Genomic DNA, 16,873 nt, shown 5'->3' with positions numbered 1-16,873 from the left:
GGAAGTTGGCCAGGCTGGATGAGGCTTTGAGCAGCCTGGGACAGTGGAAGGTGCTCCTGCCCTTGCAGGGAGGTGGAACAAGATGAGCTTGGAGGTTCCTTGACAGGCAAACCATTCTGGGATTCCATGAAAAGTGCTGTGCTGGGGCTGATGTCCTGGCAGGGAGGTGTGGGGGCAGGACAGGAGGGCCTGGCTGCAGCCCTGGGTCCCTCAGCAGCCTCCCTGCATCCCCCTCACCAGGACTGGATGCAAGTATGGGCAAGGAGGCAATGAAAAGCAGAACTGATTCTGGTTCTCTGTGGCTCGTGTCTGTCACTCTGGCAGTGACAGGGACCTGGCAGAATCCTTTTTTCTTCCTAAGGATGGATGAATTCAGCTTTTTATTGGCAATGAAGCAGCTGAGGTGCCTGTTGTAGCCTGGCCGTGCCCCGCTGTGGCAGGGCCTTGGTGTGGCCAGGCTGGCAGTGCCCGTGCCCTGCTCTGTGTCACTGGCCCCACACAGCAGCTCCTGCCCCTCGTGCTGCTCCTCGCTCGCCACACACGGCTCTAACAGCCTCGGCCACTGGACCCTGCTGGGATTGAGCAACATCCCGGTGACCTGAGCAGCCCAAATGTCACCAATGCCTCTGCAGAGACAGCTCCCGTGCCAGTGGGACAGCACGGCCAGCGTGGCCCTGAGCGCAGGTGGCAGTGACTCTGAAATCTGTCACGGTGGTGACAATTGACAGCGCTGTCCCCTGCTGGGACACGGACTGGACGGCTCCTGTCCCTGCAGCTTGGGCCATGGGTGACAGTCCCCCAGCCTTGCCTGGCCTGGGCTGCTGGCAGAACTGGACACAGATGCAGCCAGAAAGCAGCTCCGGGAACAGGGGACGAGCAGGAGCCACCGCTGTCCCCAGCTGGGGCTGAGATGGGCAGTGTAGGCCCGGGCAGCAGGCCAGGGGCTCCAGATGAGCGGGGACATCAGGCTGTCACCCCGGGCTGCTGCAGGGACGCTGGGCAGGGGCTGGCAGCGCCGCCATGGCCTGTCACAGCCGCTGGCCCAGGGCCTGGGAGCCACCGGGGCAGGGAAGCTGGCGGTGGGGTGGCAGGGACACTCAGCAGGGCACGGCCATGGCAGGGCAGTAAGCGCCTGCAGAGGGATTTGTTCCACTGCCTTATCGTGTCAGGGGCTGGATGGTGCCCCCCAAACTCTCCTTGGGCCCCGGCTGGCAGCACAGCAGAGTGCAGGAGGAGCAGAAGCGACGGCTGAATCCGGGGCCTTGGTTTTGGGCACCCAGCAGCCGCTGGCACTGAGCCCAGGGCAGCAGCACAGAAGGGCCAATGTGGGCCCAGCAGGCCGAGAAGCACCAGGCAGCTCGAGGGGCTCTGCTTCCCTCAGCGCTGCTGCTGCTGCTGCTGCTGTGCGGGTGCTTTGGAGCAGGCTGAGGGTGCTGGAGGCACCGGGAGAGGCGCCGGAGCCGAGCGCTGCGGGGATGGAGGCCGGAGCCCTCGTGGCAGCAGCAGCCGGGCCTTGGGGGCATTTCGGGCGAGCGGGCCGGGCCGGCAGCGCAGGGAGGCAGCGCAGGGTCAGCCTGGGCTCCCTCAGGGCGCAGCTGCCGCCCCGACACAATCCCTTCAGAGCGCCCTGAGGCAGCCCGGCTGGCCGGGAGCGGCTCCGCCCAGAGCCGGGCCTCGGAAGGATCGCGGGGCACGACCTGGGGAAGGGGCTCCGCTCCCAGCTCCGACCGCCATCGGGGCCGGGCCGGGGCAAAGCTCCCAGCCCCGTGACAGGTTATTACGATTCAACTGATTTAAGCATCCCCAGCATCCGCGGGTGCTGGCAGCATCGTGCCGGCTGCGCCCAGGGGGAAGGCCGGGATGAAGGCTCACACTCGCACACACACTTACCCTCAAACTAAACCTTGCACTGACACTCACACTCTCACTCATGCTCACACTCACGCACACCCCAGCCCTCCCTTTCCGCGGCCGCTGCTGCGGCCCCGCTCCCGTGGCCTGCAGACACGGGCACACGCAGCGCACACAGCGGCCCCGTGCTCGTGTTCCCCCGGGGTTTTCCTGCTCCTTCTTCCCCTGCTTGCACACACGCACATGGACATGGACACGCGTGTGAGTAATATCAGATGCAAGCACAGGAATCTGCCCAGGGAGAGAAGGGGACATTCCCAGGCACAGAGCCACAGACACACACACACACACACATTCATAAACACACACCCACATCCCATCGCCCCTTGCCGCCCTCCAGCCCAGCCCGTTCCCGTCGTGCCCAGGCCCGCCCCCGCCGCGGTCGCGGGTCCGGCCCCTTCTGTCCGTTTCCCGCCGTTTGCGGCCATGGCTGAGGAGGCGCTGGCTGTGCGCAAACGCTTCTTGTTCCAGGCCACCTGCCCGGTGTGCCTGGATGTGTTCGAGCAGCCCGTACTCACAGCGTGCGGGCACAGCTTCTGCGGGCAGTGCCTGGCGGCCGTGCTGGGGGACCCCCCGCGCCCCGCCGCCTGCCCTCAGTGCCGCGCCCCGCTGGAGCCGGGCTCGCAGCGCCCCAACCGCTCCCTGGGCGACCTGGCGGAGGTGGTCCGGTCCCTGGAGGAGGTGGCGGCGCGGCCGCGGTGCCCCCAGCACGGCGAGGCCCTGGCGCTGTTCTGCGATCCCTGCGCCGCCCTGCTCTGCGCGCCCTGCCGGGACGGGCCCGAGCACCGCGGGCACCGTGTCCGCCCCGCCGAAGAGGCCGCCCGGGAGCTGCAGGTACGGGGCGGCGCCGCGAGAGGGGCCGGGGGCTTGGGCAGGGGCTGGGGGCCTCGGCTGCCCGGGCTGGGGCGGCCGAGGGGCACAGCTCAGGCTCCCCTCCGGCCACAGGCGGGGATCCCCTGCAGCAGGGGCTGGGCTCCCTCGGGGACAGCCTGGGCTCCCCTGTGGGCACAGCTCCGTGTCCTGTCCGGGCACACGTCGGGGCTCCCTTCAGGGACAGCCTGGGCTCTGCTCTGGCCACGAGCTCCTCTGCCTGTGGCTCTGGGTGCCCTCCGTGCGCGGCTGGGGCTGCTCCGAGCAGGGTCTGGGCTTCCCTCAGGGCGCGGCGCTGCTTCCCCTCCACACACAGCTTCGGCCGTGTCCCCGGCCAGCCACGGAGCTGCGGCCTCAGCCGGCGGCTGCCCGGCCTCCGTGTCTGGCTGCCAGCTTGGGCTGCTGTAGCCACCCTGCTGGGGCTGCTGCTTCTGCCATGGCCTGGCCCCAGCCCACGCAGGAGCCCAGGTCCCTCTCCCTGCTCACCCCTCGGGCTCCCCACATGGTCCCTTGTGCCCCACATGTCCCCAGCCAGGCTTTCTCCCCACAGTGTGGGCTGGGGTCTGGGATCACAGCAACACAGGAGATGCCTCAGAGCAGGTGGAGTTAATACTCCAGCAAATTTATGGGGTGTGCCTGAGTCACTGCTATTGGCACTGCAAACCTCTTCCCAGAAATATCACTTTCAATGTCAAAAGTTGTTTTTTCGAATTAAGAAACAATTTAAACAAACAGAGACTAAAGTGTTTCTACATGAACTTATTCCAGAAATGTTTCTGGCCATAAGAGCTAGTGATTAGGATCTCCCCAGCCTAACTAAAGGGACTTTGGTGAGGTGATTTCTGCCTCTGAGCTTAAAATTCACTCACAGACCCACAAGGGTCACCCACAGTGACTCCCCAGATTGGGATGGTCCCCCCAGGGGTGGTATGGTGACATCATCTCCTTCCTGTGAATGCCACTCCAAAGTTAACAGAAATGCCATTTGTTTAATCCCTGCCCCAGGAGACACTCCAGAGAAACCTTCTTACTTTACAAGAACAGAAGGAAAACTTGAATCACAGAGGAGACCAGAAAAATAAAGACCTGCAGGTGTGTGTTCCTCTCCATGTCCCCCACTGCTCACCCATGTGGCTCCCCAGGAATGTCCCACCTTTCCCTCTCCCCATATATCCTTATCTCCTAATCCATGCCAGCGTTCTTTTCTCTGCCCATCTCATGTGGCCTCCTTGGGCCCATCAACATCCAGACTTGCCCCCCTGTCTCTGTTTGTCCTGCTGCTCCTGTTGCAAACCTCTGGTCCCGTTGTGTGTGATCCTTGTCCCCTCTCTGCAGCAGCCGTGTCCCTGCGGGGCAGCTGGAGCCTGGCTGGGCTCAGGGCCTCCGTGCGGTGCCTTGCAGGTGACAGCGAGGTCGGAGCTGCAGCGAGTGGCTGAGAGCTTTGAGGAGCTGCAGCGGTGCCTGGAGGAGCAGAAGGAGACCCTGCTGGCCCAGCACAACAAGATGTTGAAGGAGCTGGACAAAAAGAGCAAGAAATACACGCGCAGGGTTTTGGAGAGGCAGTCGCTGCTGGACACGGTGATTGCGCAGATCCAGGAGAAGGAGGAGCAGCCGGCGGTCGAGTTCCTCAAGGTGAGGCAGCATCAGCCCTTGGGCACTGAGAGCCCTGCTGGGGCTAGAGACACCCAGCTGGCACCCTCTGCATGCTGGTGCAGGCTGGGGCCATGGTGGGACACTGTGCTGTGACACTGCAGTGTGACACTGTGCTGTGACACCGTGCTGTGACACTGTGCTGTGACACTGTGCTGTGACACTGTGACACTGTGCTGTGACACCGTGCTGTGCCCGCTGTGGGTCAGGGCCCTGAGGGAAGGCAGGGTTGGGATGAGGGGTGGGCTCAGCCCCAGCCCCCTTAAGCTGCTTCACACAGCTGGGCAGCCACTGCAGCTGCCTGGCCCTCGGCAGTGCCACAGCTCTCCTGTGTTTTCTCTCTTGCAGAATGTTGGCACAATCCTGAGCAGGTATGAAACAGGCTCGCTGTCCCTCTCCTCCTGCTCAGCTCCTTTGGGCACAGCTTTAGCAGTGCTGCAGGAGCTTCCAAGGAGGTGGTTTGCCCTGCTGGGGATTTGGCATTCCATGGGATGTTACCCGGGACCAGAGGCCACTGCAGCCCTCCTAAAGATGGGGCTCCTGTGCTGATAGCAGGGACACAGCTGCCCTGGGCTCTGGGGCTGCAGGGATTTCCCTGTTTCCCTGCTGGCCCTGGCTGGTGGCTGGGCTCTGAGCTCCTCTCCCTGTTCCCCTCAGCTGTGAGGCAGCCATGGCCCCGATCCCAGTCTCCCCAGAGCTGCAGAAGAGCATTCAGAGCCTCACTGACGAGAGCCAGCAGGTCATGGCCATGGTGGATAAATTCAGAGGTAAAGCCCTGCTGGCTCTGTGCTGTGCTTCCCCTGGGCTTGGCTGGCAGTGGGAAATCCTCACTGCCTGGGGCTCAGGAGCAAAACGGCTGCTCCAGATGGGAACCCTGCCCAGGATGGGCTGTGCTGGAGCCTGGGGCTCCACACCTGGCTTGCTGCCCTGCTGGGGAGCAGGACAGGTGCCACAGGAGAGACACTCATGCATCTTCCTTTCCTTCTTCCAGTGAACATGTGTCACGAGATAGACTGGCAAAGGGGTAAGTTTGTGGAGCTGCTGAGCACAACTGAGGGGGAAAAGCTTTCCAGGATGAGTGTCCTCATGTCCTTGGGGCAGTGATAGGCTCACAGCACATGTAAACACAGCACCTATCTAGAGCTGAGTGCTGTTGTTTTGACTAGGATTGCTATAAATCTCCAGGTCTGTCCCTGTGCCAGGCAGCACCAGGGATGCTGTCCTGTGACACCAGGCCAGGGCCAGGACAGCAGGAGGCCGTGTCAGGCTGTGCCCAGTTAAGCAGAGGGGCTGTACATGATTTTAGCTGGCATTTAGGTGTGATCAGAAGCGCTTCTGCAGGTGCTCAGGGCCCCCGTGATGCAGCATTGCTGGGCTGAGCTGTGGCTGGCACCATTTGTGCTGAGGCCGCTCTCCACACTCTCCGTTGTTGGGATGATGCACTTGAGCACAGCAGAGTCGTGCCTCAGTTTCCCCCCTGCAGTCCCCGCAGGAGTGGGTTGGGCAGAGGGTCTGGGCTGGTGACACCGCACAGTGACAGCTGTGTGGCCTTGTGGCACGGCCACGGGATGGCAGCAGAACATCCCTGGTGGATGGGCAGCTGGGGCTCTGCAGCTTTGGGGCTGCCTGCTGGCTCGGCAGAGCAGGCTCCGAGCTGGGGGAGCCCTTGGCACAGGAGCAGGGACTGGCCTGGCCCCTCGTGCCTTGCAGCGCTGCCTGCTCACAGCCACGGCATGCCCTGCTCCCCACGGGCTGCACTCTCCAGCAGCTCTGGGAGCAGCTTGAGCAAAGCCCATCGTGTCTGTCCCCTGCCTGTGGGGACACTGCCTGCCTCAGTCCCGCCTCAGGGAGCATCTTTTCACCCTCGGGTGCCAGCGTGGGCACAGGGAGGCTCCCGTGTCCCATGCCAGCCGAGGGGGCTGCAGGAGTGCCCCTGGTGCTCCCAGGACAGGAGCCAGCCCCGTGGTGCAGGTGGAGGAGAGGTGCTGGTTCTGTTCTCAGCAGGCACAGACTGATGTTTCTGTCCCCCTTTAGAGCAGGTGACACTGGACCCAGACACGGCGCATCCTCACCTGCTGCTCTTGGACGACAACAAAGAGGTCTGGTTCAGAAATGAAGAACAAAACCTCCCTGACAACCCCGAGAGGTTCACAGGCAGCTACAGCGTCCTGGGCTCCCAGGGGTTCACATCTGGGAGGCATTACTGGGAGGTGGAGGTTGGAGAAGAGGGCAGCTGGGCCGTGGGGGTGGCCCTGGAGTCTGTGCCCAGGAAGGAGCCAATCTACCATGGCAGCTCTGAAAAGGCCTGGGTGCTGCGACTGGACTGTGGCCACTACGGGGCACAATCTGTGTCCTCTGAGTGTCTGGCACTCAAGGAAAAGCTCCGGAGAATCAGGGTCTGCCTGCACTATGAAATGGGCCTAGTGACCTTCTACAATGCAAGGGATATGACACAGATCATGCAGGTGGAGGCCAACTTCACCGAGAAAGTCTTCCAGTATTTTTCGGTCTCCTCAGAAGGAACCCACATCCGGGTGTGTCACTGACAGGGTGGGATGGCTGCTGGGCCCCTCTTGCATTGCCCTAAGCAGTTGATTGTTCTTTCACACTGGGTGACTGGAGATTTGCACTGAATAGTCTCTATATTGCACTAAATAGTTTATGTTATATCACATGGTTTGTTCTTCCCCTCTCATACCTCATGATTTCCTTCACCCACCCCTCTCCCCAGTACCCTCCCCTGGTCTCTGCCCTGGTTTACCCCTCCTCACTGGTGTCCCACGGGCTGTGCTCCTCGTCCTCTGCACCCCATTCCCCAGGTTAAAAGGCTCCCACCATGAGGCAACAGTCTCTTTCCCACCTTGGAAATAAATGTGCCACGTTGGTCTCTGCATGGAGAAGAGCGCTTCTGGTCTTTTGCTTTCCTCCGTGTGAGATTGAGTGGGCTGGGGTCCATGGCTCGCTGGAATGCACCCGAACAGCTCGTCCAGACACGGATTCTTCCAGGGCCTGCCCGTGCCCTTGTCTGGCTGAGCAGGGAGGAGCTGTGGCAATGACACGGCATCACTCTGCAGCCTCCCTGCAGCTCTGCCTGCCCTGGACCCTCTCTGCAATTTTCTGCATCTCCTCCTGCCCAGTCCTTTGGAGCATTCAAGAAGTGCTGTCCTGCCTGGGGCGTTCTGCGTGCTGCTGTCCTGCCTGGGGGCCATGGGGATGGTGTCCTGCCTCTCCCTGTGGGCACTGAGGCCGCAGAATAACTGGGAGGGAGGAGGGAAGAGGCTCTGCTTGTCCATGCCAGCCTTTGGCAGCACTGCAGGGCTGGGCTGGAGGATGCAGCCACCCCACAGTCAGGAAACCAGGCTGGAGCACCAAGCTGATAATAATGTCTTGAGTTTTATCTTTTATACTTTTTTGATTCTGTGCTGCTTTGTTGTGTAACTTTAAATTTCATGTTAAGTCTTAGCAGGTTCTCTTCTCAGAATAGGTGGACAAAACAATCTTTTTCTGACTTGAGACCAAGGATTCCATGTCCAGGCCCAAAAATTGTAAACAGTGAGATGAGGAGAGAAAAACAAGGAACATGCAACTTCATAACCTAAAGCTGTAATTTGACAAAAAACTGCAATATTCAAATGGAGCAGAACTTATAAAAGCATGAGACCACACTTGTAAAACTGTGAGTGCTCGTCCATTTTGTGACTACTTTGGGTCCCTCTTAGGTGTAGCCCTGGCCGGGCTCTTGTGCATCCCAAGGTGAATCCATGGAGGCCTTGTAATAAATCCCTGCTTTATTCTTTGGAAGGCACCAGCTGCTCATTGCTGTGGGTGGCAGCATTTTGGGGCTGCCTGGGCAGGCTCCTGTCCCCGTTGGTCAGGGATGACACAGACTCCAGGTCAGGAGGCTGAGAGGCCAAAAGCCCTGTGTTTATTAAACCCCATCTATTATAAACTGGTCTGCTACAGGTGGACCTGATTGCTCATTTAATCAACTCATTTTACATGACTGGCTAATTAAGAAGACGCCCTTCAGTAAATATCTTTATGAGAAAAACAACTAGTTAGAAACAGCACCTGCAGATAGTTTACCATTGGATTATCATTCTTTCTCTCTGCCTCCCTAATATTGCCAGACCAATTCATGGGAAAGCTTATCTAGCTTTCTCTCTGACCAGGCTGTCACATCCACTGGCTCCTGCCCGGGTTCCTGCCTTCCCACTGCTGGGGTGGTGCTGCAGCTCCCTGGAAGAAGTTTGGGGTTTCAGGTCAGGGCGTGCTGTCTGACAGGAGCTGACACTTCCATCTCTGGAAGTTGGCCAGGCTGGATGAGGCTTTGAGCAGCCTGGGACAGTGGAAGGTGCTCCTGCCCTTGCAGGGAGGTGGAACACGATGAGCTTGGAGGTTCCTTGCCAGGCAAACCATTCTGGGATTCCATGAAAAGTGCTGTGCTGGGGCTGATGTCCTGGCAGGGAGGTGTGGGGGCAGGACAGGAGGGCCTGGCTGCAGCCCTGGGTCCCTCAGCAGCCTCCCTGCATCCCCCTCACCAGGACTGGATGCAGGTATGGGCAAGGAGGCAATGAAAAGCAGAACTGATTCTGGTTCTCTGTGGCTCGTGTCTGTCACTCTGGCAGTGACAGGGACCTGGCAGAATCCTTTTTTCTTCCTAAGGATGGATGAATTCAGCTTTTTATTGGCAATGAAGCAGCTGAGGTGCCTGTTGTAGCCTGGCCGTGCCCCGCTGTGGCAGGGCCTTGGTGTGGCCAGGCTGGCAGTGCCCGTGCCCTGCTCTGTGTCACTGGCCCCACACAGCAGCTCCTGCCCCTCGTGCTGCTCCTCGCCCGCCACACACGGCTCTAACAGCCTCGGCCACTGGACCCTGCTGGGATTGAGCAACATCCCGGTGACCTGAGCAGCCCAAATGTCACCAATGCCTCTGCAGAGACAGCTCCCGTGCCAGTGGGACAGCACGGCCAGCGTGGCCCTGAGCGCAGGTGGCAGTGACTCTGAAATCTGTCACGGTGGTGACAATTGACAGCGCTGTCCCCTGCTGGGACACGGACTGGACGGCTCCTGTCCCTGCAGCTTGGGCCATGGGTGACAGTCCCCCAGCCTTGCCTGGCCTGGGCTGCTGGCAGAACTGGACACAGATGCAGCCAGAAAGCAGCTCCGGGAACAGGGGACGAGCAGGAGCCACCGCTGTCCCCAGCTGGGGCTGAGATGGGCAGTGTAGGCCCGGGCAGCAGCGCAGGGGCTCCAGATGAGTGGGGACATCAGGCTGTCACCCCGGGCTGCTGCAGGGACGCTGGGCAGGTGCTGGCAGCGCCGCCATGGCCTGTCACAGCCGCTGGCCCAGGGCCTGGGAGCCACCGGGGCAGGGAAGCTGGCGGTGGGGTGGCAGGGACACTCAGCAGGGCACGGCCATGGCAGGGCAGTAAGCGCCTGCAGAGGGATTTATTCCACTGCCTTATCGTGTCAGCACGTGCTGACATCGTGCCCCCCAAACTCTCCTTGGGCCCCGGCTGGCAGCACAGCAGGGTGCAGGAGGAGCAGAAGCGACGGCTGAATCCGGGGCCTTGGTTTTGGGCACCCAGCAGCCGCTGGCACTGAGCCCAGGGCAGCAGCACAGAAGGGCCAATGTGGGCCCAGCAGGCCGAGAAGCACCAGGCAGCTCGAGGGGCTCTGCTTCCCTCAGCGCTGCTGCTGCTGCTGCTGCTGTGCGGGTGCTTTGGAGCAGGCTGAGGGTGCTGGAGGCACCGGGAGAGGCGCCGGAGCCGAGCGCTGCGGGGATGGAGGCCGGACCCCTCGTGGCAGGAGCAGGCGGGCCTTGGGGACATTTCGGGCGAGCGGGCCGGGCCGGCAGCGCAGGGAGGCAGCGCAGGGTCAGCCTGGGCTCCCTCAGGGCGCAGCTGCCGCCCCGACACAATCCCTTCAGAGCGCCCTGAGGCAGCCCGGCTGGCCGGGAGCGGCTCCGCCCAGAGCCGGGCCTCGGGAAGGATCGCGGGGCACGACCTGGGGAAGGGGCTCCGCTCCTAGCTCCGACCGCCATCGGGGCCGGGCCGGAGCGAAGCTCCCAGCCCCGTGACAGGTTATTACGATTCAACTGATTTAAGCATCCCCAGCATCCGCGGGTGCTGGCAGCACCTTGCCGGCTGCGCCCCGGGGGAAGGCCGGGATGAAGGCTCACACTCGCACACACACTTACCCTCAAACTAAACCTTGCACTGACACTCACTGTTATGAACAAAAATTTGGTTAATATTTTTTTCTGTGAGAAAAAGTTACCCCTACTGCTGGGCTGCTGCCTTTGTTATTGTAATCATGGGTCGTTGTCGTTAATGGTTGTTTTTGTATTAGTAAAAGCCCTGGCTGGGGCGAGGTAATGGCCCTTCTCCTGGGTGGGGACCTTGCCCGAGGCTAAGTTTTACCTTTCTCAGAATAGTGAAGACACCTGAGAAGGTGGGGGGGGTTATGCAAAGTGACTCCAAGACCACAATGCAGCATGGTCCCCCACTGTACTGAGAAGACCCCAAAAAACAACGAGCCAAATGAGAGTTGAGAGACTGGAGTGATGTCTGAATGTGAGGAGCAGGGCGCTGGGCCTGCAGAGATGCGGGAAACCTTCGTCGTTCCTCACCCTGTCCTCGAGATCCCCCGGGCCAGGACTGGGGGGGTCTGGAGACCCGGACCAAGGCACCATGTGACGGGGACATCACGCCCTAAAGGCTCCCACGAGGCCCGAATACCCCTAGCTCTGCCCCTGGTGGACAGAGCTGTGCATATCCTTCTCCTCTGAGTCGCCCCGGGAGACGACGGGACGCTGCAGACCCGCCGAGCCGCCCAATCCTGAGCTGATCACTTTTAATAAAGGCATTAGAAAGGAGAAGAAGTCTCCTGGCACTTGTCTATTTCACTCACACTCTCACTCATGCTCACACTCACACACACCCCAGCCCTCCCTTTCCGCGGCCGCTGCTGCGGCCCCGCTCCCGTGGCCTGCAGACACGGGCACACGCAGCGCACACAGCGGCCCCGTGCCCGTGTCCCCCCGGGGTTTTCCTGCTCTTTCCTCCCCTGCTTGCACACACGCACATGGACACGGACACGCGTGTGAGTAATATCAGATGCAAGCACAGGAATCTGCCCAGGGAGAGAAGGGGACATTCCCAGGCACAGAGCCACAGACACACACACACACATTCATAAACACACACCCACATCCCATCGCCCCTTGCCGCCCTCCAGCCCAGCCCGTTCCCGTCGTGCCCAGGCCCGCCCCCGCCGCGGTCGGGGGTCCGGCCCCTTCTGTCCGTTTCCCGCCGTTTGCGGCCATGGCTGAGCCGGCGCGGGCTGCGAACGAGCGCCTCTTGTCCCGGACCACCTGCCCGGTGTGCCTGGATGTGTTCGAGCAGCCCGTGGTCACGACGTGCGGGCACAGCTTCTGCGGGCAGTGCCTGGCGGCCGTGCTGGGGGACCCCCCGCGCCCCGCCGCCTGCCCGCAGTGCCGCGCCCCGCTGGAGCCGGGCTCGCAGAACCCCAGCCGCACCCTGGGCGACCTGGCGGAGGATGCCCGGTCCCTGGAGGAGGTGGCGGCGCGGCCGCAGTGCCCACAGCACGGCGAGGCCCTGGCGCTGTTCTGCGATCCCTGCGCCGCCCTGCTCTGCGCGCCCTGCCGGGACGGGCCCGAGCACCGCGGGCACCGTGTCCGCCCCGCCGAAGAGGCCGCCCGGGAGCTGCAGGTACGGGGCGGCGCCGCGAGAGGGGCCGGGGGCTTGGGCAGGGGCTGGGGGCCTCGGCTGCCCGGGCTGGGGCGGCCGAGGGGCACAGCTCAGGCTCCCCTCCGGCCACAGGCGGGGATCCCCTGCAGCAGGGGCTGGGCTCCCTCGGGGACAGCCTGGGCTCCCCTGTGGGCACAGCTCCGTGTCCTGTCCGGGCACACGTCGGGGCTCCCTTCAGGGACAGCCTGGGCTCTGCTCTGGCCACGAGCTCCTCTGCCTGTGGCTCTGGGTGCCCTCCGTGCGCGGCTGGGGCTGCTCCGAGCAGGGTCTGGGCTTCCCTCAGGGCGCGGCGCTGCTTCCCCTCCACACACAGCTTCGGCCGTGTCCCCGGCCAGCCACGGAGCTGCGGCCTCAGCCGGCGGCTGCCCGGCCTCCGTGTCTGGCTGCCAGCTTGGGCTGCTGTAGCCACCGTGCTGGGGCTGCTGCTTCTGCCATGGCCTGGCCCCAGCCCACGCAGGAGCCCAGGTCCCTCTCCCTGCTCAACCCTCGGGGTCTCCACCTGGTCCCTTGTGCCCCACATGTCCCCAGCCAGGCTTTCTCCCCACAGTGTGGGCTGGGGTCTGGGCTCACAGCAACGCAGGAGATGCCTCAGAGCAGGAGGAGTTTGTTAATACTCCAGCAAATTTACGGGGTGTGCCTGAGTCCCTGCTACTGGCACGGCAAACCTCTTCTCGGAAATCACACTTCCAATGTTGGGAGTTGTTTTTTCCAATTAAAAGCCAATTAAAAATCACAAACTCCACGGTTTCCACATGATGGTATTCCAGAAATGTTTCTGGCCATAAGAGGTGTGGATGGGGATCTCCCCAGCCTGAGTTTGTAGAGTTGCGTGGTGTTTCTGAGCTTCAAAACTCACTCCCAGGCACTCAGGGGTTACCCGCAGTGGCTTCCCAGACTAGGATAGTCCCCATAGGTGTTGTTTGGCAACATCCTCTACCCTAATCTGAATGTCATTCCAAAATTATCAAAAATGCATTTTTTTAATCCCTGCCCCAGAAAACACTCAAGGACCATAAGCATAATCTAAAAAAGCAGAGGAACGAATTGAGACGCACAGGAGACCAGAAAATTGAAGACCTGCAGGTGTGTGTTCCTCTCCATGTCCCCCACTGCTCACCCATGTGGCTCCCCAGGAATGTCCCACCTTTCCCTCTCCCCATATATCCTTATCTCCTAATCCATGCCAACGTTCTTTTCTCTGCCCATCTCATGCGGCCTCCTTGGGCCCATCAACATCCAGACTTGCCCGCCTGTCTCCGTTCTTCCTGCTGTTCCTGTTGCAAACCTCTGGTCCCGTTGTGTGTGATCCTTGTCCCCTCTCTGCAGCAGCCGTGTCCCTGCGGGGCAGCCGGAGCCTGGCTGGGCTCAGGGCCTCCGTGCGGTGCCTTGCAGGTGACAGTGAGGTCGGAGCTGCAGCGAGTGGCTGAGAGCTTTGAGGAGCTGCGGCAGTGCCTGGAGGAGCAGAAGGAGACCCTGCTGGCCCAGCTGGAGCAGATGTCCCATGAGCTGGTCAGTAAGAGCGAGGAATACACGCACAGGGTTTTGGAGAGGCAGTCGCTGCTGGACACGGTGATTGCGCAGATCCAGGAGAAGGAGGAGCAGCCGGCGGTCGAGTTCCTCAAGGTGAGGCAGCATCAGCCCTTGGGCACTGTGAGCCCTGCTGGGGCTGGGGACACCCAGCTGGCACCCTCTGCATGCTGGTGCAGGCTGGGGCCATGGTGGGACAATGTGCTGTGACACGGTGACACTGTGCTGTGACACTGTGACACCATGCTGTGACACCGTGCTGTGACACTGTGCTGTGCCACCGCGCTGTGCCCGCTGTGGGTCAGGGCCCTGAGGGAAGGCAGGGTTGGGATGAGGGGTGGGCTCAGCCCCAGCCCCCTTAAGCTGCTTCACACAGCTGGGCAGCCACTGCAGCTGCCTGGCCCTCGGCAGTGCCACAGCTCTCCTGTGTTTTCTCTCTTGCAGGATGTTGGCACAATCCTGAGCAGGTATGAAACAGGCTCGCTGTCCCTCTCCTCCTGCTCAGCTCCTTTGGGCACAGCTTTGGCAGCGCTGCAGGAGCCGCCAAGGAGGTGGTTTGCCCGCTGGGGATTTGGCATTCCATGGGATGTTACCCGGGACCAGAGGCCACTGCAGCCCTCCTAAAGATGGGGTTCCTGTGCTGATAGCAGGGACACAGCTGCCCTGGGCTCTGGGGCTGCAGGGATTTCCCTGCTGGCCCTGGCTGGTGGCTGGGCTCTGAGCTCCTCTCCCTGTTCCCCTCAGCTGTGAGGCAGCCATGGCCCCGATCCCAGTCTCCCCAGAGCTGCAGAAGAGCATTCAGAGCCTCACTGACGAGAGCCAGCAGGTCATGGCCATGGTGGATAAATTCAGAGGTAAAGCCCAGCTGGCTCTGTGCTGTGCTTCCCCTGGGCTTGGCTGGCAGTGGGAAATCCTCACTGCCTGTTGCCTCTGCCTGGGGCTCAGGAGCAAAACAGCTGCTCCAGATGGGAACCCTGCCCAGGATGGGCTGTGCTGGAGCCTGGGGCTCCACACCTGGCTTGCTGCCCTGCTGGGGAGCAGGACAGGTGCCACAGGAGAGACACTCATGCATCTTCCTTTCTTTCTTCCAGTGAACATGTGTCACGAGATAGACTGGCAAAGGGGTAAGTTTGTGGAGCTGCTGAGCACAACTGAGTGGGAAAAGCTTTCCAGGATGAGTGTCCTCATGTCCTTGGGGCAGTGATAGGCTCACACCACATGTAAACACAGCACCTATCTAGAGCTGAGTGCTGTTGTTTTGACTAGGATTGCTATAAATCTCCAGGTCTGTCCCTGTGCCAGGCAGCACCAGGGATGCTGTCCTGTGACACCAGGCTAGGGCCAGGACAGCAGGAGGCCGTGTCAGGCTGTGCCCAGTTAAGCAGAGGGGCTGTACATGATTTTAGCTGGCATTTAGGTGTGATCACAAGTGCTTCTGCAGGTGCTCAGGGCCCCCGTGATGCAGCATTGCTGGGCTGAGGTGTGGCTGGCACCATTTGTGCTGAGGCCGCTCTCCACACTCTCCGTTGTTGGAATGATGCACTTGAGCACAGCAGAGTCGTGCCTCAGTTTCCCCCCTGCAGTCCCCGCAGGAGTGGGTTGGGCAGAGGGTCTGGGCTGGTGACACCACACAGTGACAGCTGTGTGGCCTTGTGGCACGGCCACGGGATGGCAGCAGAACATCCCTGGTGGATGGGCAGCTGGGGCTCTGCAGCTTTGGGGCTGCCTGCTGGCTCGGCAGAGCAGGCTCCGAGCTGGGGCAGCCCTTGGCACAGGAGCAGGGACTGGCCTGGCCCCTCGTGCCTTGCAGCGCTGCCTGCTCACAGCCACGGCATGCCCTGCTCCCCACGGGCTGCACTCTCCAGCAGCTCTGGGAGCAGCTTGAGCAAAGCCCATCGTGTCTGTCCCCTGCCTGTGGGGACACTGCCTGCCTCAGTCCCGCCTCAGGGAGCATCTTTTCACCCTCGGGTGCCAGCGTGGGCACAGGGAGGCTCCCGTGTCCCATGCCAGCCGAGGGGGCTGCAGGAGTGCCCCTGGTGCTCCCAGGACAGGAGCCAGCCCCGTGGTGCAGGTGGAGGAGAGGTGCTGGTTCTGTTCTCAGCAGGCACAGACTGATGTTTCTGTCCCCCTTTAGAGCAGGTGACACTGGACCCAGACACGGCGCATCCTCGCCTGCTGCTCTCGGACGACAACAAAGAGGTCTGGTTCAGAAATGAAGAACAAAACCTCCCTGACAACCCCGAGAGGTTCACAGGCAGCTACAGCGTCCTGGGCTCCCAGGGGTTCACATCTGGGAGGCATTACTGGGAGGTGGAGGTTGGAGAAGAGGGGAGCTGGGCCGTGGGGGTGGCCCTGGAGTCTGTGCCCAGGAAGGAGCCAATCTGCCATGGCAGCTCTGAAAAGGCCTGGGTGCTGCAACTGGACTGTGGCCACTACGGGGCACAATCTGTGTCCTCTGAGTGTCTGGCACTCAAGGAAAAGCTCCGGAGAATCAGGGTCTGCCTGCACTATGAAATGGGCCTAGTGACCTTCTACAATGCAAGGGATATGACACAGATCATGCAGGTGGAGGCCAACTTCACCGAGAAAGTCTTCCCATATTTTTCGGTCTCCTCTGAAGGAACCCACATCCGGGTGTGTCACTGACAGGGTGGGATGGCTGCTGGGCCCCTCTTGCATTGCCCTAAGCAGTTGATTGTTCTTTCACACTGGGTGACTGGAGATTTGCACTGAATAGTCTCTATATTGCACTAAATAGTTTATGTTATATCACATGGTTTGTTCTTCCCCTCTCATACCTCATGATTTCCTTCACCCACCCCTCTCCCCAGTACCCTCCCCTGGTCCCTGCCCTGGTTTACCCCTCCTCACTGGTGTCCCATGGGCTGTGCTCCTCATCCTCTGCCCCACATTCCCCGGGTTAAAAGTCTCCCACCATGAGGCAACAGTCTCTTTCCCACCTTGGAAATAAACGTGCCACGTTGGTCTCTGCATGGAGAAGAGCGCTTCTGGTCTCTTGTTTTCTTCCTTGTGACATCGAGTGGGCTGGGGTCCATGGCTCGCTGGAATGCACCCAAACAGCCCGTCCAGACACGGATTCTTCCAGGGCCTGCCCGTGCCCTTGGCTGGCTGAGCAGGGAGGA

At 61.1% G+C, this 16,873-nt stretch overlaps 2 protein-coding genes across 2 annotated transcripts; both read left to right on the top strand.

Moving 5' to 3' along the window:
- Window positions 1-2,337: 2,337 nt before the first annotated feature.
- LOC132086932 (E3 ubiquitin-protein ligase TRIM7-like) lies at window positions 2,338-7,070 on the top strand. The gene is made up of 7 exons (XM_059492942.1): window positions 2,338-2,745; window positions 3,787-3,873; window positions 4,183-4,413; window positions 4,780-4,802; window positions 5,089-5,198; window positions 5,423-5,455; window positions 6,466-7,070. The coding sequence occupies exons 1-7, from the start codon at window positions 2,338-2,340 to the stop codon at window positions 6,975-6,977; spliced, it is 1,404 nt and encodes a 467-aa protein (XP_059348925.1). The 3' UTR covers window positions 6,978-7,070.
- A 4,686-nt stretch (window positions 7,071-11,756) lies between these two features.
- Window positions 11,757-16,730, top strand: LOC132087006 (E3 ubiquitin-protein ligase TRIM7-like). The gene is made up of 7 exons (XM_059493063.1): window positions 11,757-12,164; window positions 13,200-13,286; window positions 13,596-13,826; window positions 14,175-14,197; window positions 14,475-14,584; window positions 14,822-14,854; window positions 15,865-16,730. Exons 1-7 carry the CDS (start codon window positions 11,757-11,759, stop codon window positions 16,374-16,376), a joined length of 1,404 nt encoding a protein of 467 aa, XP_059349046.1. The 3' UTR covers window positions 16,377-16,730.
- The last annotated feature ends 143 nt before the right edge of the window (window positions 16,731-16,873 follow it).

Source organism: Ammospiza nelsoni, chromosome 1 (assembly GCF_027579445.1).
Source record: "Ammospiza nelsoni isolate bAmmNel1 chromosome 1, bAmmNel1.pri, whole genome shotgun sequence".
NCBI classification, from domain to species: Eukaryota; Metazoa; Chordata; class Aves; order Passeriformes; family Passerellidae; genus Ammospiza; species Ammospiza nelsoni.
The sequence above is the reverse complement of the archived record's forward strand: the minus strand, read 5'-3'. Positions and strand labels throughout refer to the sequence as shown.